Source organism: Rhinichthys klamathensis, unplaced genomic scaffold (genome assembly GCF_029890125.1).
Source record: "Rhinichthys klamathensis goyatoka isolate OS25496 unplaced genomic scaffold, OSU_Roscu_1.1 h1tg000237l_1, whole genome shotgun sequence".
Taxonomy (NCBI): Eukaryota; Metazoa; Chordata; class Actinopteri; order Cypriniformes; family Leuciscidae; genus Rhinichthys; species Rhinichthys klamathensis.
The window spans coordinates 86,032-109,992 of record NW_026606760.1 but is presented as its reverse complement, the minus strand read 5'-3'; the positions used below and the strand labels follow the sequence as shown (position 1 = coordinate 109,992).

Genomic DNA, 23,961 nt, shown 5'->3' with positions numbered 1-23,961 from the left:
TGCCACCCTCAGGATCATTATTGAACAATCCATCGAATGGAATTCGCCTGTCTATGTGAATTTTCATAGATTTTGACAGTGTGGATAGGGAAAGGCTGTGGAAACTGATGGCTCATTATGGGATCCCAACAAAGATCATTAACATCATAAGGAGCACTTACCAAGGGGCGAGATGTCAAGTCCTCCATGAAGGATGTATATCGGAGGCATTTGAGGTCCTTACTGGTGTGAGGCAAGGGTGCTTGCTCTCACCCTTTCTTTTCCTCCTCTGCATAGACTGGGTGATGAAAGAAACAACCAACAACACACGAACCGGCATACAGTGGACCTTGACCGAGCAGCTAGAAGATCTCGATTTCGCTGATGATCTGGCACTACTGGCTCACACACACCAACAGATGCAGGACAAATCTGGAAAACTGGAGGAAACAGCTGCTCTGCTTGGTCTCAAAATAAACTCATCAAAAACTAAAGTATTGCGTATCAACAGCAAGAACAACACACCCATAAACATGGATCAAACTGCACTAGAGGATGTAAGTAGCTTCACATACCTCGGTAGCATCATTTCAAGGGAAGGTGGCACGGAGGACGATGTCCAAGCCAGGATTGGAAAAGCAAGGACAACATTCAACATGCTAAACAATATTTGAAAGGCAAAAAACTTGTCACTCAAGACCAAATTGCAAATCTTCAATTCAAACGTAAAGACCACGCTACTTTATGGCTCAGAAACCTGGAAAATTACCACCACCATACTCAATAAGCTGCAGACCTTCACCAACCGGTGCCTCAGACGCCTCCTAGGAATATACTGGCCCAACATCATCTCTAACGCCAATATGTGGGAACTCACCAAACAAGACCCAATAGAAATGCAAATACGGAGGAGGAAATGGAAGTGGATAGGGCACACACTCAGGAGAAAGAAATCAATCATTAAACAGGCACTGACGTGGAACCCACAGGGCAGGAGGAAGAGAGGCAGACCGAGAATCACCTGGAGAAGAACCACAGAACAGGAGATGAAGAAAGAAGAGCTGACGTGGCAACATCTGGAGAGGAGGGCCCAAGACCGGAGAGGATGGAAGAGTTTGGTCGATGGCCTATGTTCCTATGGGAATTTAAAGGCTTAAATAATAAAAATAAAATAATACCACAAAGTCATTATTTTCAGTGTATACTGTCTGTAAAGTTTTCAAAGAAACAGTAATATAGGAATAAAACTGACATCAGAGCCTGAGTAATGGAGAAAATAAAATTTCTCCTAAATGGCCCTTTAAATAAAATACAAACAATCCAAACTGTTCACTCATCTATCATGAGGCTCAGAAAGACAGAATACAGCAGACGGTTTAGGCAGTCATCTCAGACATGATGGAAATTAGACAGCGAATTTAAATGCAAAATCTACTTTTAAATGTATGCACCAAGTTTTTAGAAATGCACTTTTTCTATTTGTAATGGCCTCACGCATTTATATCGTTTTCTACTAAAAGAAGTATCATATTTACTTAGATTAATATAGATTTTAAGGTAAAAATATATACATTAAAAGCTGGATAAATAAGCATTTTATTGATGTATGGTTTGTTAGGATAGGATAGTATTTGGCCGAGATATGACTATTTGAAAATCTGGAATCTGAGGGTGCAAAAAAAATCAAAACATTGAGAAAATCAATGTTCGATTTTAAAGTTGATTTTCTTTCAAATTTAAAATTGTCCATTTATGTTCGAGATTGTGCTGCATTCACTCACAAAAATAATTTTTGTATACATTCATGGTAGGAAATTTACTAAATATCTTCATGGAACATGATCTTTCCTTAATATCCTAATGATTTTAGGCATAAAAGAAAAATCGATAATTTTGACCCATGCAATGTATTGTTGGCTGTGGCTACAAATATACCCGTGTGACATGTGACTGGTTTTGTGATCCAGGGTCACATATGAGAACCTAAACTAACACTGCAGTGTCATAAATAGATCAAAATATCCAATAAGTTGATATAAAAAATGACTGACCTTGCCATAGTATGATATCATTTCCTGTTTTTTCTTGGCATTTAACAACAAAATGGCTTCCTTGCATGTTGCTTTTACCTTACTAGCCTCTGCTGGTAGACAACACTACAATCTGGTAACTACAATCAGCCAATCAACGAACGTTGTCATGATGTCATTTGAGTGAAGTTCGACAGTGAAGCGATTGGAAATTGAGATGAATCGGAATGCTTTCAAGGTATTGTACACCTCTTTGGTACAACATGACTTAATACCAACATAGTAATACTTTATTTTTTAAACTTTGAATGCACAAAAAGCTAAATCTTTAAAGTCCCTGTAAAGTCAAAATTAAGTATGTGTTCTGAGTTTGTCACACCACAGAAAAATGTGTTATAAGCCACCCAGCCAAATTTGAATGATAAAAAAGCCGGCAAGTACATAAAATAAGCTATCAAAATGAGCAGTATTCTCTGTTCTCAAACGCTGGGGGCGTGTCCGCTGGCTGCGCTGAAACCACGCCCACTCGCGGGAAAGCTGCCGACGGTGATATTAGGTGATACTGCTTTCGGGACGGGGAGATGAAGGCCGAGGCGGGAGATAGTCAGTTCGGCCCCATTCACCAGTAACAGCGGATTATCAGTGAACCCCAGTTGTCTCTGACGAAAGTTTATAAAACTATCCCGTGTAAAATGATCACTACAGAGGCGGGTGTTGGCGGTGATCCTCAGCTCTCCATCAAGGTTGGCTCTTCACAAAATAAATCCACCTCTTCTTGATGTGATCGTTTTTAGGAAATTTAAATAAAGACACCGATCTGTTTAGTACATGATCGCATCCAGGTAGTAGCCTACGCATTTCCGTGTCGAAGGCATAGCTAGCTAGCAAACTGTAGGCTGTAGTAACTAATAGTACTGACAGTAACTCGCGATTGAGCGCCAAACTGATGCGAATGTGCTCTATTGTTAGGGGAGGGGCCAGCCTCAGTGCGTCATCAAGTAGGGGTGTGTCCAGGAGCTCAGGGGCTCCAGTGCATCATCGAGCCCCGTTTTAGCCCCGCCCAAAAAATCCGGAAAATAGCAATGGTGAAAAATTGTTTGACGGTCTAACTCCACAATTAGTAATTCACAGTTCACTGTAACAGTCTTTGTAATATGTTTTAGCAATACATTTCTAACATTTATAATGGGTTTAGAATTTTTTTTAGAATTGCCTTTACAGGGACTTTAAGAAGCATCTGCTGTAGTTTATAGTTAATTTGCAAATAGCTTATGAAAACACTGCTTCCTTCTTCCTTCAACCAAGTCTTGTATACTTACTGCATGCTAGTTTTTGAAACAGTACAGGATACCATATGCAGCCAAAAACATTTGAGATTGCGGTATAGAAGCCTTATCCTATATCACAAGCCTTGATGTTTTTTTAAGCCAAAATGGAAACGTGCAGATGGAATCACCACAATGTGGAAAACACTACTTCAGCCAAATATAAAATGTCATACAGACATGACTGAACATATCCATATGGTATAATACAGCAGAAAGTAGCTACTGAAGGGATCAATAAGTCTAACACCCAATAAAAGCCTCCAGCTATAGTATATCTATAGCAACAGACTTCACAATCCAGGATACAGCAGATATTCAAAAGGACAATACAGACTTACAGGATTATCATTGGACTTCATTAGAGGCGATGGTAAAAGCACAAATGGACAGATTGCCGTGTCTGTTCTCCTTGGGTACCACCCCAAAGAAGCCACATGACCCTAATATTGAGTTGACACAAAGGTCAAAAGTCACCACCATACTGCATCATAGACTTGAGAGTGCCATAATAAATCTAGTGTCACATGGAGTTTTTCACTTGTTTTAAGACCAAATACACTTATAGTCAATCAATTAAAACACGTCATGATATCTTAGGCAGTGTTTAGTCTAGCAGGAGAAATAGGTTCCCATGTACCCATTTGGCATTTTTTTGTAACCTGGTTTTTTGGGACCCTAATGGTGTAGTTAAGAATTTTTGATGTTGCCGAGGTCAACTAATGTCCCATGGGGTTCGTTTGGCGGCCATCTTGAAGTGATATCAGCGCTAGGGGCACAAAAATGCAGATTTTCATATCTCCTGAACCACACAACATACAAAGACAAATGAACCCACTTTTTTTTTCACCAGGAATCAAATGGAAAGGTCATTGACATGGTACAACCACTCTTTATTGGTGAAGAACAGGCAAATAACACATTTTACAAAATGCTATTTTTGTTTTTGCAATAGTTTCCTGCATTAGTCATGTTTGTCATAGACCCATGAATGAGGCGCCATATCATGCAGATTATTGAGAAGATGTATGATATATCTTTTATTAGCGATCGGGCACACGATGTTCGCCCGACGGGTGAAAAATTAGGCAAAAAATCCCATAGACTTAACATTGCAATGCGAGTCATAGCTCTGAGAGAGGATTTTGTAGAAACATATGGGTTACGACATTTGAAGAGGCTGGCAGGCTCTATAATAACATATGTAATAACATAAGGGCCCATGAAACAGGGATTGCGCATACGTGTTTATTCGACTATGTAACTTGAATAGGAATTTTGTATTGAACATACCTCTGGATCACTGTGTCATAGAGACAGGGGGTGGTCTCTCAGGATCACCATGAAGCTATCAAGCCACGCCCTAGCAATCATTTAAAGCACCCTAGCAACAAGTTCCATTGACTTTCACTGAAAGAGGTCAAAGGGATATCTTTGGATAGAAGTATCATAGAAACATGAGGGTGGGCTCATTTGACTCGGGGCAGTAAAGAGCCAATCACAAATTCCCTTCAACACTTCTTAGCCATGGCCTGACAATCATTGTCGAGCATTCTAGTAACCCAAACAGGGATATTTTCAAAATCGAATGTCATAGAGGGATTGCAGTTGGTTTATATCATTCATACTGACAAGCAGCCTGTGGAGTATCATCATTGGCAGCTATCAAGCCACTCCCTAAACCAAACAGTACCCTAGCAACCGTTTAGCCAGAGCTATATCTCTGCATCAGAACATCATAGAGACATGGTGTTTGGCTCCTTTGACAAATTTTAGCAAACAGGACTTTTGAGGACTACAGGACATTAGGACAGTCTGAGGAGGCTACAGCTGAGGTCGGTCAGAAGTGCACCATCAACACCTTCGATCTGGGCATCTGTATGAAGGCTCTGCCACTTGTCTTGAAGTTCTGGGAGAAGTACAAGCACCACCTAGACCTCCCAGGGCAGTTCCATACTGCCATGAACTACCTTAGCATGATCAATAACCATAAGTGCCATGGCTCAGGCTATGTTTAGATCGTTCTCGAGGCTCAGCTGGTCCAAGTGGCTGCCTGAAGATTGTGCTCCGAGGCCCTCTTCTGCCTCAAGACCGTCTGTGAAACACTAGAGTGGCTGCTGCTGGAACGTTTCATTGAGGAGGAGGGTGTCCAGCTCACTCCTGAGGCTCTGCTCAACCTCACCAAGTCGTGTGACCGACAAAACCTCGACCTTTCTCTTCAAGATGGCTCCACCCTTAACATCATCAGGTATTATCTGGAGTATCAAGACATATTGTTATCAAGACAGACACAGATAAAAACTGTGTCGCTGCTCAGAGAACGACAGAACAGAGATCTGTTTGGGTTCACTCCATCCTCCGACGCAGACATAAATATGGGGAATACCATTGGCTTGTTCAAGAGCTAAAGCTAGTTGCGTCAGAGCCGTTGAAATTCTGTTGAATGTTTTTCAATCGCTCTTGTTGCTACTGACAACAATCGCTACTGACATTGATGAGAGGTGCTACGTGTAAAAGTTGAGATTCTTTTAACTTGACACCGCGTCTTAAAAACACGTCTCTCATGTGCGAGACACTGCAAAAGACATGAGACACGAGAGCAGCGGTCATACACGACCATCTAGCACGTGTTTACATAGAAAAACAATGGAAAACTAGCACAGTGAAATGGAAAAACACGTTCTGTGTGAACGGGCCCTTCAACTCTCAGCACCTCGTCAAGCTCCCATTAAAAACAATTGGATAAATACTAGGGCTGTCAGTTAAACGCGTTATTAACAGCGTTAACGCAAACCCATTTTAACGGCGTCAATTTTTTTATCGCGAGATTAGTCTTTTTGGCCTAGCAAACTTTGTAGCTTTTTTCACATGCTTTTGCAACAGGACGCGGCATGCGCGGCGCGAGGACGTTTTGTTGCTTCGTCAACCAAAGCGCAATCGGATCTAGCTAGACCAGAAACAAAACAACAGGCACGCCGCACACACTTGTTTGGGCTTGCGAGCCGGCCAAATAGTAGGTTAACGTTACGTTTTGAGTGGATGACGAGCGCGAGACGCCGAAATGGATGCCAATAAGATTCTGAATGGAAAGTTTACTTTTAAAAAGTTGCCAAATGGTTACATTGACAAGACCAAAGTGATCTGTGTGTTTTGTCATTGTGAACTGAGCTATCATCATCGCAGCACGTCCAGTCTAAAATACCACTTGATGATGGCCAAGCACACACACACACACACACACACACACACAGCTGATGCGAATTCTCCGCCCCCTCGTCAATATCAGGACCTCGTCAGTATTTCTTCACCCTTTTATTGATGGACAGTTACATTGTGTGAGAGATTATTTGCTCCAAGTGAGAATGTTAGTGTGAAATTGAACACAGTATTGTCAATGTTGTTTTCAATAAAAAACATTTGCACAAAGCAAGCCGATCCACTTTTCCATGTTGATAAGAGGATTAAAATGAGAAAAATTAATGGGACAAAAAGAAATCAAGAGACATTTAGAATAGATACAAATGTGCGATTAATTGCGATTAATCGCGAGTTAACTCTGACATTAATGCGATTAATCGCGATTAAATATTTTAATTGTTTGACAGCAGTAGTAAATACGCTGTGCCTAAAATCGTCCCCTATACCCTTAAATAAGACACAATTTAAAGGGACAGCCATTTGTCCAAAAACATAGTGGACGTTATCGAGTGCACTCATTCAATCCCACAATGCACCGCAATAACGAGTGTACAACCAAGGTACACTCAATGGCTAGAGAATACCCATAATGCACTGTGAGAGTCGAATGAATTCCTTTTAATTATGTCTGACCAGAAGATGGCTTCCGCAGCTAAATCATCCATCCATTCATTTTCCAAACCCCTGGTCCATTGTGGCTACAGCGTAATATCGTATAAATTCCTATTTAATTGATTATTAAATTTTTTAATTAAGGTTTATACATGCTAGTTTCCATGGCAGAGTCCAAGATAAATCTTTTCATTGCTAATGGAGCTGCCAGTTTGCTATGTTTCAAATGATTATTAAACAGCAAGTACAAACTATACAAAAGCGGCAACCCTTCCGGTGCACTCAGTGTCCGAATTTACTCATTCATTTTCATTCACTCCTTCAAGTGGACTATTAAGTGGAGTAATGTAGGGAATAGTGAATGAGAGTATAGGGGGTGATTTCGAACACAGCATTAGTGTTGATTTAATTATTAATTTATTAATTGTTAACTATTCAATATAACTCCACATCATAGAGGCAAACCTACATTCCTTTAAGTCTTCAAATTTATATTTCTGTCCTGTAAGGTGTTGTTTATGTCTTGTAAGTCTTGGAGAATGCTTTCAACCCTTTGTATCTAGATTAACTCCAGGTAGAACGCTCAACAAATGCATTGCACCACAAGTTGCGCTTTTGGTCTCTATGGCAACAAACTGCTGCTGCTTTCTCCACATTCCAGTCCTGAAGTGCCTCCATCACCTCATGATTAACAACATTTGTTCCACAATACAAATGCATTTTTAATTGAATATGTTGCTGGTGTCAATAATCTCACTTTCAGAGACAGACGTAGTATCAGAGGTCTCAGTTTTGGTGCATTGACGTGTTGTTAACTCTTTTTCTCCTAACATTTCTTACACTTATTTCACACAAAGAAATTACCTTTATGGGTACAAAACTAGAGCATTAACCCTTAAAGGACATCTTTGTATCTTATTCACCCCTATAAGGTTTATACTTTACATCTACAATATTTGGTGAAAATATTTGACTTCATATTGCGATCTCTGACTTTTGATTGCATCTTTACAAATCTGAGCACATTTTGAAAATAGAAAATTAATATGGATGGTATATCTCCGATGATTTGGTTAAAAAAATTATGAAAAATGCTTTAGTTTAATTGAGATCTCTTACTTTTGATTATGCAAAGCATCTTTGCAAAACTGAGCATAGTTTGAGAACCATACTTGAGTAAAAGTACAGATACCTTATAGAGAAAATGACTACATTAAAAGATACAAGTCACCAATTCCTATACGACTTGAGTAAAAGTCCTAAAGTATCTGATTTTAACAGTACTTTAAGTATTTTACTCGTACTGAATAGGCTCAAAGATGCTAAGAACACCTAAGAAACATGCCAGAGAAAAAGAGGAAACAGTTGATTTGTTAGGAGAGCAAACGCATGTTTATCTTCTAAAATCAAAATAAAACTGAACTTTTCAATAAATCAAGGTCGACACAACAGCCTCTTATATGTCTACAAACAGATGGGTGCTTATGAAACACTGCATGAAACACTGTGTGAATCTTTTGCTTCGTACCATGATTCGGAGTGCGTGTGTCAAACTGAGAGTCAGTAAATCAGGCTTTGTGACGTCAAAACGTCACATAACATCGTTTTTACCTGATCTCTAATCGATTTTATACATTTGTAGACATTTTTGTTGACACATTAGTATAATAAAAAGGAAGAATTGCAATTAATAGTCTCTCATTGGCCTGGTTAACCAAGCTCTCCATAAAAAAAAAAAAAAAAAAAAACACACATTATACACTTCATATTATTTGTTAATTGCATTTAAAAGATTACACTTTCAATAAAACATTTGCAATTGGTTTGTAAAATATTTTCCCCACATGTATGGGCTGATTTTTTTATGCATTTACACCATGACCAGCAGAACATGTTGTGAAGCAATCGCTTACATTTATTCAAAGTTTCAAAAAGCTTTGTTTCTCTCATCACTAACTCTCAAGTCTCAGTTAAGCTCAAGTGCTCAAAAAGAGCATAAGTAAACCAATGTCCTTTAAAAAGGTCTCCATATAATGGATAAATAAAATAATGTTAAATAAAATCAAATGGTCAAAGCCTACTTGCCCTGGACATGCTGGTTTTGGCCTCATCACCAGCTGCAGTCATGTCCTCAAATCATATATGAAACACCTGCGATTCACAACTACCTGCTAATGACCTCACATTCGAGTAGAGTTGACAAGTTTGGGTGAGTAAGGGCAAAATGCACAACATGTAGTTCCTTCAATGCCCCTGTAGATGGCGATATCACTTCTTTTGTAGCAGAAATAAACTGCTGCAGAAAAAGTTAGGTGCCATGCAAAATGTAACAAGTACTCATCACAGATGTATTGGGAGTAACGTGTACATATATTTATAAAAAATGTACTCAAGTAGAGAGTAAAAGTTGCTAATATCTTTGACACTCAGTAAAACTACAAAGTAGCCAAAAAGATACTTAAGTAGGCCTACAGTAATTAATTAGGCTACATTTACTCAAATACTTTACACCACTAATTACTGTATATCTCAGATTTTTGTTTTTAAAAGAATTGGATGAGAAATGTCTGAGTTCATATTGAGATCTCTGGCCTTTGATTGCACAAGGCATCTTTGCAAATGTGAGCACAGTTTGAGACGTTACTGAGATCTCTTCTGAAACTCTACAGGAGAACAATGAGATTGCTATGGACTTTTTTTTTTTTCAGGAGAAAAAGCAAGAGACTATCCAAATGATTGCCATGCTGTCTGGGAGAAACAATTGAGACGTTGAAGCAATCTCATTTGTGATTTATTGGGAGAATTCTCTCTGCACTACTTCATAGTATGTGTCATAATCGCAGAAGCTTGTGACCTCCCACACAAAACTGCTAAAGTGTGACTACATTTTCCTGTGGCTACAGAAGAAAGAAAAAAAAAAACGGTACGTGAGATCAATCATTGCAACAAATCTCAATGGTCTTCGCTCTCCAGAGCCATATGGCCCCGCCATGATTTCTGTAAGTGACCTGAATGGAAACAATGTTGTGCTGTGCAAATAAATGACAGAATTGTTCTAGTGGGGCAGTGGAACACAAAGTGGGAGTTTGAGACAGCAAGCCGTGGGATTAATTAGCACACGCAGGCTAACGTGCCGATAATTAGTTTGTATGTGGCGCATTCTGTTAAGACTGAGCTCCGACTGAAAGCCCTGGGAAGCATGAGTCATTCCCCGCAGGAGGCTGAGGAAAACATCACTCAGGACCCTTTTACGTCGCTCGTGCCATCATGAGACTAAAGAGTATGTTGCTAGTGGTAACAGCCCTTTTGATGAAATTCCTTATGATGATATTATGAGAATTGATCTGACATTTAAAGTAAGCATGGAACTTCTTATTAAAAAATCTGCACACACATAAAAATCATTTCTGCAATTCAAAGTGACACTAAATACAACACAAGGTTGATGTTAAGGCTTTTCAGGTTGTGTTTTTCTGTGCTAATGGGTTTGATTGCTTTTGACTGAACATTTGATTGAGGGAAAATAATCTTTTATCAAAAAGATCAAAATTACATAAATGTAGCTGTTGATTATTGAATTTGAAAACACATAATAACATCATTTAAGCACACTTTTTTTTTATCTTAATAGACTTTGCAATTGAATTAAAAAGCGGCATTACTTCTCAGAGAAATAAAAATCTCTTTTATATTATCTCAGTTGTTTGTCCTAGACAGCAAAATGAGAGCAAATGGAGACCTTTACTTTTTTCAAGTGTAGCTACAGATTTTTCTCCTTTTGAGTTGCAGAAGAGATCACAACAATGGCTCAAATTGTGCTCAGATGTTCCAAGATACCAAAGTCTGCAATCAACAGTTAGACTTCTCAATAGGAACTCAAACAGTTATAGTATTTAGATCATGTTAACCAGTAAAAACCCACACATTGCACCTCACTACCACGGTAAAAAGTAACTATGTTGCTTCTGTGGTATTTGTTGTGAAAAACAGTAGCTTAAAAGACATTTAGTATAATACAAATGCACAAAAACTGCTATAGCTTAATAACAAAAATTCTGTAATATTCCATTACTCCGCAGCATGATTTCTGTAGTGCATAAATATTATATTAAAGAGGCTATATGTAACTTTTTCCCAAAAATAAACGTAACAATAGCCTTTTCATTTGACCATTTATGACTCAAACATCTCCTGATGAGCATACTGACACCTTGTCCGCTCACAGTGGGTGCACCTATAAGCCTGTATTCTATTTTTCCTATTTTCTGTCGGGTCGGATTTCCCCTCGCTGTCTGCGGATGTGACGTCAGGCGCGTTCATGTTAAACGTTTCAGACCACTCTGCCACCACCGCTAGTCAGCAAGTAGCCTACACTCGCAAGCAGTGCAATGGATTTTGCGATTTTTTTACTGTTCTTACCTCTGTAAACATAATGTTGACCTCCTTGCAGCAGATGACTTGTGAAGTGTGCACGTACGAGCGCTGCGAGAGCGAGCAGAAAGGAAGAGCAGTTCTGTTTTTTGGCCACAGGTGTCAGTCGCGAGTTTAAATTTCAGAAAAACGCATTTAGCCTCTTTAAACATTTATTGATTTTTTAAAATAATTTTATCAAGAAAAAAAAAAGAAGAAATATATATACATCACCCAGCCATACGTTAAACATATCTGGGAACTTTATCCTCTGAAAATAAGAAATTAATTTTAGTCCATATGACTGTTTTGAAGTTTGATGAAGTTTTTAAAGCCATACGATGTGAAATTTAAGCCATTAGTCACAGTTAATCTTCTCATCCGCTGTAGCTATGAAATCAAATATGACAGCAGTGATGTCAATGTTTGATCACAAAACACAAAAATCAGCTGCCAGTTTTTGTAGTTCACGGCTTTTTTGTGTGTGTCCATTTTAGAGCATTTTCAGACTTCAGGATAATTGCTTGCAGGGTATTATTCAAAAACTCGCCTTTTGTGTTCCCCAGAAGAAAGAAAGTCATACGGATTTGGAACAGTATGAGAGTGAGTGAATTATTTTCATATGTTGTTGATCTATTCCCTTAAGTCTCATGAGATGTAAACGAGACACCTTTGAGCAATACAATTTTGGGGTAAATTCACTCTCTCTCTCTCTCTCTCTCTCTCTCTCTCTCGGGCCGATCAGGTTGGGTTAGTGACATTGAAATTACTGCAGTGCCACTCCAGTTATTTTATTCTACACAGACATGTCAAAAAAAGCATTTACATTTAGCTCTGACAATTCGAGATGATGTCACGGAAATAACGAGACTCCAAAATGTGTCGCATTCAGTTGCTAATGACTTTGTTTGTTTGTTTCCAGAGCCAACCATAGCAGTTTTGTTCCAATCTAAAACTGATAAAGCAATTCTAATTTAACCTTATAGCCTCACTCTGTGATTCATGTTGCTATAGCAACCATCATATGTGAGTGTGGAGCGGATAGTGCTCATATCGAGAATAAATGTGTTTTTGTTTTCTATTCACTTCTGTTTCTTTTATCACTCACAGACAGCTTTTTGTGCTTTGCAGCTTTACATGAGTTATAAAATGATTGCAAGGCAGGCGATTGTTGATTTTCTATTTTTGATTGGTGCTCTCAACATGAAGTGATATAGTATTGATGATATTGTTTTGTGAATGTTCTTCCTATATTCTTCTACAATGGCACACAAATGGCTCCAAAGCCTCTTTAAGAAAGCACCGATTTGGTTGTTTGCCTCGGGCATTTATTGATTGAATGCAAGAAAATATTAATTGCTTTGCTACGCTTTCATTTTCAGGCAAATTTAAGTCTGGCAGCCTTATTTAGACAGTCAACATCAGGTTAATATAAAACAAAGTAAGAGAGGTAAAAAAATTAAAAGAAGAAGAGAGGGAGAGATTAATCAAGCAAGGACAAATCATGGTCTAAACTGCTCTCAGAAAATTTCTCAGATGACTGGACGGCTTCTAAATATGGATGCAGATAACCGTCGTACAGGGTGCAATATGGTGCCACGCTCTGGTATTCCAGTCCACTAAACTAATTGTTGAGCTGCCAGCTGAAGCCCTGTTCACACTGACTGCAGTTTCAGCTCTGGAGGTCTGTGTGCTGTTGGTAGTGAAGGTGCTCATGCTGCGGGATAACCCTCAAATCATTTTAACGCTTTTGAAAAATAAGATGTCATTCAGTTTTCTTGCAGCTAAAAATTTACTTTATGTATGCAGAATAAAAGGTTTGGGGTCAGTAAGATTGTTACTTATGATTAATTATGATTATTTTATGTTTCTGAAAAAAAGTCTCTCACCAAGGCTGCACTTATTTGATCCAAAATACAGTAAAAACAACAATTTATGAAATTTTATTTCAACTTAAAATAACCGTTTTCTATTTTAATATTTGTATTTATTTTATTTTTATTCATTTATTTTTGTGATGCAAAGCTGAATGATTTTCAGCATCATTACTCCATCTTCAGTGTCACATGACCCTTCAGAAATCATTCTAATATGTTGATTTGCTGCTCAAGAAACATTTATTATGAAAACAGTTGTGCTGTGAGGATTCTTTTATGGATAGAAATTTCAAAAGAACAGCATTTATTTATTTGAAATTGATTTTTTTTCATTACTGTCAATTTTGAACAATTCAATACAGTCTTGTTCATTTTTTTAACATTTATTTTAGAAAAACAAAATAAAGTCTTTCTGACCCCAAACTTTTTAATGATAGCGTATATCAATATTTTCTATATTATATTATATGTGTAAAGAGATACATCCCATTGAAAATAACTTTGTCACTTTGCTGCAAGTTGCTGTCAGTGTAAACAAAGGCTTAACTCAAAAAATATTGTGAATTACTTTTTTTTTTGCAAGGAACACAAAGGGAGAAGTTTAGCTAAATGTCCAAACTGCTCTTTTCCCCACAATGAAAGTGGATTGTGAACAAGGACTGCTGTGATCACCATTCATTTTGGAAAAGCATAACGGTGAGTAAATTATGACAGAACCTTCATTTTTGAGTGAACTATAATTTTAAATAAAAGTGCACTAACCCAAACATAGAGTTTTGTTGCTTTAGGAAACACACAAGTGACAAAAGTAAATGGCTTTCAAGTAAATCATAGACATACAGAGGAAGTGAATAAAATAAACTATAGCATTCATTCTCACCACATGCAAGAGTGTGTGTGTGTGTGTGTGGCTTATTTCTGACAAGAAGCAGAAACATGCGCTCACTTCTGGCATGTGCACGGTCGCCTCTCTCAGACAACTCCGAAACAACAGTAGATTAATAAGCTACATGTTCCCAAAACAAACTAAAGCAACACAACACAACAACCAAAGCCTTTCTGCTCGCAGGATGCCGGTCTGTTTGTTAACATCTGCCAATTTCTGGACAGCTTGAAATGAATACAGATCCAGAGAAAAGGAAACACTCAGTTGCCAGGAGACATCACCAGGATGTTTTAGCAAATGCCGGAGAGGTGGTACGAGGCCTGAGACAAGAAGCCCACACGACACAATGCAGAAATATCTGGAATGTCTACTGTGCAGATGTCACATTTTCTTTCTCACATTAGCTGGTTTCAAATTACACACAGTATATGCTCAAAACACTGAAAGTTGCGCTTATAGGGTCGTTCTGTTTTAAACAACCCGATCACACTAAATGCGTCTCTATAGCACGGAGTGTGTTTATCGTGTTATTTATACGCGAAAATGAGTTTTTACATGCATAGGATACGCATGAGTTGGTTAGGGTAGGTTTAGTAGTGGTGTGGGGTGCGTGTGTATTACACGCAAATGAACTGCGTATCAAATGCACGAGAAAACTGCGTATCATATGCACGTAAAAACTCATTTTCGCGTATAAATTGCACGATAATACACAATGCGTGCTATAGAGACGCATTTACGTGAGAACAGGCTGGTTTTAAAATAACTAATAGACTTAGCCATAATCATTTTCTACTTGCTATTGCGAGTCACAAGCAAACGTATTGAGGGAGGGGCATTTTTATTCTAGAGAGCATTTGATTGGACAAAAAGTTGTAGTACATGTCATCAATTATTTTTATATTTTTCCCAAATGAGAAAGACTCTACATTTTACATGCACATACATGCTTAGGGCCAGATTTACTACTAGCTTACACCAGCGCAAACTCACTTTTAGCAGTAAAAAACTATGCAGGGAAGAATAAGCGCTGAAAAGGCGTGGGCACTTTTGCAGATGACTTTATTGCATATGCATTTGTAGGAGTTTCCCATTCCACACACAAAATATATGGGATGAGAATATGTAAATGAATCACGCAAGGTGATTTACTAAGGTTTGCGCTCATCAATTTACTGGTATTTGCACTATTATTTAACGCCCAAAAAAAGCATGTCTTAAACCAGACGCTAATTTGCGCTGGTCTTAGTAGATTGCGTTGGTCATTATGGAAATGATCCGGCTGCGTCTGCGTCCCATCTGCGCTTTTTTGGAATTGCGCTCTCACGCTAATTTGCCCTGTTTAGTAAATCTGGCCCTAAATGTTCATTTTGTCAAATAGATGACCTCAGAACTAACACACATGAGCTAAAGTTTGTTCTTATGAGTTTTTAAGTCAACATATAAATATTAAAAAAATGGATATGTTGGGCAATTTCATATTTTTTCCCCTATTTTTTAATTCAAAAAGTAAACTTTACTTAATAAAGTTGCCCATCTCATATATGTATATATGAGATTTTCCCCTTACCTGTTGGGGCAGAGCGTGGGAATCCCCCATGTTAATTGATAATTAGCTAATTAGAGTATATAAGTGCTCTGGGTTGTATTTGGAGTAGACACACACTCCCTGTGGGATAGTTCCTCCCACGAGTGGCTCGTGACCAGGATGTAGCAACTTACTTTCTCTTTTGTTTCTTATGCATTTTTTATATCATGTAGCTTAAAGTTTTTGTGGTGGTTTTTATATTTGTTTTCCTTTATTCTATAGACTAATGTTTATTATTATGTATGGTTATTGTAGTATTTGTTAAATGAAATAAAATAACTTGCAATCATTAGATGTCGGTGTCTGATCCTTCTTTTATGTTGTGGCTTTAAACAAGTGGGCCGGAACAAATATAATTGTATATAGGCTATATATATGGCTTGTAGCACTTATTCAACAAAACAATAATTTTGTAATAACATTTTGTACATAAATTAACCATAATGTAATTTATTGACATTAGGTTTGTAATTAATGCTAAATATTTCTCATATTTTAGAATGACAGAAAATGTTTTGTCCCACAAGCCTGTTGTTTTATACACCGTCTTTAAACTTCAACAGCTAATGACACAACACAGCAGGAACTAGTTGAATGGCTACTCGACACTCGTTATATTATGCTCTATTCTTTTCTATTGTGTTTTCAGAAAAAGAGTGCCAACACAATGAACACTCTTACATGAACAACCTGTGCACAGCTCTTTACACTTTTATATTCACTCAACACCCTTATGGACTGTGTTGCTGTAATGTAAAGGTCAGTGAAAGAAAGCTTTTGGTGTCTCTGAAGTGGTTTTGCTGAAACCATGAATAGTCTGTGCATTTGAATTTCCGAGTAAATAACTCAATGCCACGTTAAAATAATGGCAACTTTGCCATAGTCATTAAAGCATAAAGATTCCAAAGGGAGTTTTTGCAGCAATGCCATAAAATAAAACATTTTGGGTTCCTCAGAGAGCCTTTCAGAAAACAGTTCTTAAAAAGAACCATTTTTTCTCACTGTGAAGAACATTGTAATAATTGTAAAAAAAACTTTTTTTTTTTCACTATAAAGAACTTTTTGTGCAGTGGAAAGGTAAAAAGTTACAGAAAAGGCCTGCACATTAAGAAGATGGAAAAAAACAACAAAGCAAATGTGAGATTAAAAAAAAAAAACACAACTTTACTTAGGGGAACAGCAAACATTTCGGTCACAACAAAATGATTATATGGATATTTAAGGTTCTTCATGGAATTATAGATAAAATAACCCAATAAAGAACCTTTCATTTTAAGAGTGTGGTGTCCGATTATATATTAAACGAATAAGGTTGGTTTCTTGATGTTTTTTTAATAGAATATATGCTTCTGTGAGTAAAGAACCACATTACGTATATGAATGTTTTCAATGAACTTTATTTTGGGACAGTTTAATGGGGGCCTCTAGTGGATACATTACTCACATCTTCTGAATTTCAAAAGATTTGTAAAAGGATCCTTTGCTTTAACAGCATCTATAGAATTAAATGTATTATTGTTTAGTGTCATTTCATCGATGAGACCACCATACATTATTCATAACAGCTTGCTGAACACTAAGTGCTTAAAGCACTGCTTATATAATTAGTTTGATTGATTCTCTCCTGCATTATATGGTGTCACACGCTGTCAGTTCATGCCATTGTGCTTGAATATACCTTAGTTTCAACTACAAAACAACCAATGGGATCTCATTGGTTGGATCTCATGAAAACATGTTCAAGTCATGTCATTTTAAAATGAAAATGAAAAAAATGTGAGATTTTTTTGAGAATTTAGAGAATTAGAGACCATTAAGATCTTTTCCATTGTGACAGGCATACTTGACTGCAATACATCTGAAAATTTTACTTTTGATGTTTTACATTTTATTTTATTTTAATTTATTTTTTACACAATATTTTTTATTGAGATTAAGGGAGAAACTGAATGTGACATTTTACTTTTGATCTCTTTTTACTTTTTTTTTTTAGTTCTCATTCTCAAAGCTGATTCTCATTATTACAAATTACTGTAATGCAATACATATACCGGTATTTATGTTGGTCAAATATATTTTAACCAGCATCAATTCCACAATTTATTTTATTTTTATTTATTTAACCTTTATATAACCAGGTGAGCACGTAGAGAACACATTCTCAATTGAAACGGCGACCTGGCCAAGATAAAGCGAAGGTGCAAGATAACAAATTACACATGAAATTATACAAATTACACATTAAATACATAAGAAAATAAAAGTTTTCTGGACAATAGAATAAACAATACTATATCATATTTTTTTCCACAACACATTGTTTACTTTTTTATTTTAAATTAGAGTTTAGGAGGAAATTTCATGAAAATAATGTAAAAAAGTCACAATGGTCCAAAAGAATGCTTTGTTGTCGTCAAGTTAATTATAATTTCTTATTTTTTTCTATTGATTTTGGGGTGAAATGTCACCTGAACTTGTTCCTGACAGGTTTTGTGAGATTCACCCAATTACAGTAACCACTGTTTTCCACGTAAACCTCTCACACCTTCAGGACATGACTGATTTTGACACATGAATTACCAATCGACACTTGTTTCCTGAGGTGAATACTGATGCAGAAATGGCATTGTCCTGTCCACAGATTCTCTGAAGTACACACGCCGTGGTCCGCCTAACTGACAGTGGAGAACTTTGCTTTGAAGGAAGGCCATTGTTGAGTAGCACCTCTCCGCCTGCATTACATAAATGTGGGGCTGTTACTGAGGGCAGGCGAGTGTTTAGCATCAGAGGTAGTAATGTGGGTGTGTGTGAGGGCCACTTCACCCGAACTACTGCTCTGATTGGCCTGCACACAAGAGCTTGACAGAGGTTTCCACATAGAGGAGAGCCAGTGAAGGCATCAGGGCCCTTCACAGTCAGTAATGCTTTGTGTATGTATGTGTGTGAGAGAGAGAAAAAGCATTGACACGTGACTTATTTATGCGCTACATCGGTAGTACTTTGAACACTTTGGCAAATATTATTAATTCATGATTATTTAGCTACTCACTTAAGTACCATATTAAGTGAATAGCTAAATAATCATGAATTAATAATATTGTGTAATAATGTGAATTCACTAAAGGAATTAGCATTGCTTGCAAGGCAGCAAAGGAATATTGTTAAAGTTTGAGGTAAGGGATTTAGCTTTGGTAAAAAATAATATTTTAAATATATAAAATAATAAATATTATTTTTTTTATAGAATAAAATCTGAATAAATATTAATAAAATTGAATAAAACCAAAAATAGTGCATTTGAATTTTAGGTGTGCGTCTTCAGTGGCGCACGAGATGCGTTGATGATGTAAGAGTTTTTGCGTTTTAATGTTTTTCTTAGCCTATCCAGTTGATCAAACTTGATGCAGCGCTGCTGCGTTGTTTATTTAAAACATTGCCAAAATACATGCGCTGGACAGAAATCTTTGAACATGCTCCTTTCCAAAACCAAGCATTGACAAAAATTTAACTGAACTGAATGGACTATTGAATTGACTATTTTACCCGAAATAAACACATTTTTTGTGCATGTTAGAGTATTGTGCTGTTAGCTTAAGCCTAGTTCACACTACATGATTTTAAAATGTCGGGCTGAACTGTGCGGTTCACACTACATGACTTGCTCTCTGTGAAATCAGGAGTGTTCAAGTTGTTGAGCTAGTTCACACCACACGACACAACGTGATTGATCCGCAACAGGGGGTAACGCACTACACGAGTTGACAACAACTCTGTCACCCAACGATTCTATCTTGTCTACAAACCACGTTTTGTCACGAAAAATCACGCGATAAAACAAAACGGAAATGACGCGAAACAGCACGCGCCCAATACCCAGCGAAGAAGACGAAGAAGAACACAACACGCGAACATGCCTTGCTCTGATTGGCTGTAGCTCATGACATCATGTGAGCTTGAGTCGTGCGACAGCTCTGGATATCTAGCATGCTATTTTCTGGGCTTGGCGACGTGTCTGCGAGGCGTCTGCGAGCGTCTTTGAAGCGTTGTTGGCTCTTTCATACTAACAGATTGGCGAGCGTTTATCGCCCGCTAATCCCCCGCGATTTGCACGCGATAACACCCTGACCTGTCGGCGAGCTCAACGATTTGCAAATCGGGCTTAAATCGGGCTTAAAATCATGTAGTGTGAACTAGGCTTAGCAACATCAAACTCTATTTGAAATAATTTGTGAGTCAAGTCTCTATCTCAGGTTTTGGATGCTGCCTATGTAGGCAGTACACTATGTAGGCAGTAGGCAGCTTATTAGGTATTGAAACATTTCCTTTGTGAAAGTGAACTGTCTGCAACCAATCACAAATCATTATTTAAATCAATGTAAGAAAGAAGACCAATCACAATTCCAAATACGGCTACTATGATGACGTCGTCGCTGTTGGTTACATTATGAATGCTAAGTGTTCGATCAATGTTCCATGAAAGTTTGAATAGTACAAAAGCACATCCAAGGCTAAAATTGTCCACAAAACCGTACCGAATTAGTCTGTATGTTAAACGGTTCAGGCTGAATCAATAGCACAAGTTCAATACTTGGTGTCAGGGCTTTAGAACAAACCCTAACCAGAATATTTTAGGAATATCAATACAGAGCTGCCATGAACGCGTTGCGATAATCTCTTCAGCGTTCCATTCCATGAGCTGCCCCACTTCTGTAATCCGTACATCATAAGACAGCATCAGACAGCGAGTGCAGTTTGTATCGTGTGGGCTGTCACACATGGAAATGGAAGAACACTTGTTCCTGGTTGATGTTTTGTCTGGATCGAGATGCTAAGCCATTTAGCAAAGCCTAATTACAGGGATGGTCTCCTTGAAGCACCATGTTCACTGGCACAGGTGAAAGCGCTGGGTTGTAATGTCAATATCTCTCCTGCTCCTTGATCAGCCCATTTGATCTTGATTTCAGCTGCAACCTTCATGTTAACACACCAGATCTTTACCCATTACGCAACCCCCACACTATGGAGGTGGCAACGAAACCATTAGTGACCCAGCTGGAGTGATAAGATTGCGGTTCGATTCATCCAGCCTGCATTACTTGTCATGCATGACATGTTCCTCCAATGAATTGCTGTGACACAAATAGAGACCAACTTTAGACTTACCTTTGATATGTGCTTTTGTACTTCTGCCTGTAAGACAAAAAAATGGAAGCACATTAGCTTGCATCCATAATGAGCACATGCCACGGGAGTAGGTACTTTTACGTGTGTAAAGTACATGACTGACAAGAACAGCATGCTCTCTTTCTAGTGTGAACAAAGCCAGGATTCTCAAGGAAATCTCACTTCCCCGCTGCAGTGATAGTTATCGAATGGAGCTGCTGTTATCGGATGCGTTTTAGACTGACGCACTGGGACGTATTGCAAATCAATCGCTAATAGATTTGTTTACATATCAAACAGCCTTAATAAATAATTTTGCTTTTGATTGTGTTTAATCCACCAAGAAGTTTCAAAGGAAAAACTGTGACCTGGATGTTGAGCAGTACCGTTTCAACGCATCCCAAAACAACACTGTCTACCTAGGACGGGATGAATGGATGAGCACGGTTGGTCTATAGGAATAGATCCAAAGAGGCTTGAATGAGCTTTGCAGGGAGGTGATGGAACTAGACTGGTTTAAATCCCGGGATCATCCATTCAGTGACTCCGACTTTCTACAAATTTGCTTCTGTTATAGGTCACAGCGCATGATTAGATTGCACCAATGCATTTAACATCAGACTAAAGGTTATTATGTTTGAGCAGTGACCAGAACAACAGAAAGTCATTTTTATGATGGAAAATAGGATAACAAGATTTTAAATTAAGCATAGTGAATAAACAGTCAAAGTATATAATTTTATTTTTGTTTCGAATAAGGTTTGCTAAAAGATTAATTATTTAATCATTATGGCATAAAAATAAGCTGGAATATTACACTCTAAAAAATGCTGGGTTGTTTCAACCCAAATTTGGGTCAAATATGGACAAACCCAAATGTTGGGTTAAAAATGTAATTTAAAAATTTAACCCTTTCACTTTCAACTGTACATTTTTTAATTACATTTTTAACCCAACATTTGGGTTTGTCCACATTTGACCCAAATTTGGGTTGAAACAACCCAGCATTTGTAAAATGAATGTTACTCTCTGTATAACATGCACTACTGACACCTATGAATGTAGTGTTTGTGTTGGAACTTGGTTTTATGAATTGTATAAGTCTCTAAGAGTGTACGCTTTTATTTCTGTTTTGAATATGAAGTTTGATAGATGATTTATTATTAATTGTTGTGGCTGAAAAATAAGTTTGAATTCTTAGTTAACTTTGATGTTTCATAAATGACCCATTATGAATTATTTTTGCTGAAAAATAAGTTGGAATTTTTAGTTAACGTCAAATTTAAAATGTTAAACTAACATTAAATTTGCGTGTTGTGCACAATACTAGAGTTGGTGGTGAAATGCAAAATACGACGTCAACATTTCTCATTCTTCGTTTAAAATTAAATCCCAAAAGAATTATGTTTGGATAGTTTCACCATAAAATGACACAATCCAAACACCGCTGAGCCCAAACCCTACAAGACTGATTTGAATTCATTAACCAAAACTGTCAGTGGAAGCAAGTATGTGAACAACAACATTGCCTGATTAGGCTTGACAGTCTCATTAGTATTACATTCACACACTTGCTGCCCCAAGAGTCAAGATTCACCCACTCCCAGCATCATAGCGTACAGTGAACACAACCATACTGCTCATAAACAGCTCTGTCATTCTCTCTCTTCCCGGGAATCAAAACCAGATTTTCCAGTCATGCTGATGAAAGAGTATGAAACAAGAAGCACTTACATTCCTTTCAGCCTAATCCACATCTTCTCCGTCTGGTCGCACTTGGAGTACTTCAAGGAGTTCTCCAGCCCGTCCGTGTCGTTGGCCAGAGACTCCATGGTTTGCACGAATGCACGAGCGTGTGGAGTGTTTTAAGACGCAGAGGGATACGCAGGTATGCGATTCAACACGTGTAGCGCAGAGCTCCGAGTCTTCAAAGCATCTCCGGCAGTTTGAGCGGCACACGTTTCCCAGAGGGTCCTGCTCTCAGCTCCAGAGTGCATCAGCCCGTTGGAGTGAGTGTCAGCGCACAGACCTGTCTCTCCACTACGCACTGAGGGAACGTTGTCACACACACACACACGTCACACAAATGTCTCTCTCTCTCTCTCTCCCTCTCCCAATGTCCGGAAAAGCAGCGGTGTGCCTTGTGAGTATCTATCACCCTCTCGGAATCTGTTCCCTTTTGCTCTTTCGCCCTGGTTTTTTTTTTTTCAGCCTTTCAATCAATCTATGATGGAGGCTGTCCTGTCTCCTCTTGACATCTCTAATCTCACGCATTTATACCACTGCAAATACACAAACACTCACAAACCTTCACTACCACACTCGAAAGAAAAAAAGGGCACCTGTGTGCGTCGCAAGTGTCGCTCCTCGAATGGAATCCGTTGGCTGGAAACGGATCATCGATTTCCCCCTCCTCTTCCACAGCCGGAGAAACGCAGAGGGAGAAGGAGAGAGAATCGTTTCCTCACATCCTCACTAGCATCATTATCCTGGCCACCGGGGGCCGAGATTCCCCTGCCGTTCACCAGCTTCCCCGAGACGTCGTTCTTCAGAAGAATCCATCATGAAGCCGTATTTTACAGAGACTTCTCTTCCGTTGGCAAGCTGAATGATAAGCTCCCCCGGCGGCATCTCCAGGTCCCGAGTTGGTGTTTTAATGAAATTAACCTGTGCACTATAGCATCCCGCGCACGGCAGCCTAGTTTCAACACGCTCTAATCCTCTCATTCCAGCGCAGCTGCAAGAAGCAGCGTGCTGATAAAAATGTCATGATTGTTCGTGAAATATAAGGCGTTATTAGGCAGGCACACACTCAGAGAGACCGTGAAGGGTTTCGGAAGAGAACCAAATCAGCAAACATGCTCCAGTCCGAGACAGGGGCACCATGCCTAAT

At 38.3% G+C, this 23,961-nt stretch overlaps 1 protein-coding gene across 2 annotated transcripts in view; it reads right to left on the bottom strand.

The window, feature by feature from the left end:
* The window catches only part of pde1a (phosphodiesterase 1A, calmodulin-dependent), a 91,855-nt gene that overhangs the window by 53,510 nt on the left and 14,384 nt on the right, over positions 1-23,961 (bottom strand). The window contains exons 1-2 of one of the 2 annotated variants that reach the window (XM_056265645.1): positions 22,803-23,203; positions 21,069-21,095 (exon numbers count right to left, since the gene is read on the bottom strand). The exons of the other annotated variant lie outside the window; for it this stretch is intronic. Coding sequence (XP_056121620.1) covers positions 21,069-21,095; positions 22,803-22,900 — 125 coding nt within the window. The 5' untranslated portion in view covers positions 22,901-23,203. Of the gene's footprint in view, positions 1-21,068; positions 21,096-22,802; positions 23,204-23,961 lie in introns of those variants that run through there. 2 annotated transcript variants of the gene reach the window in all.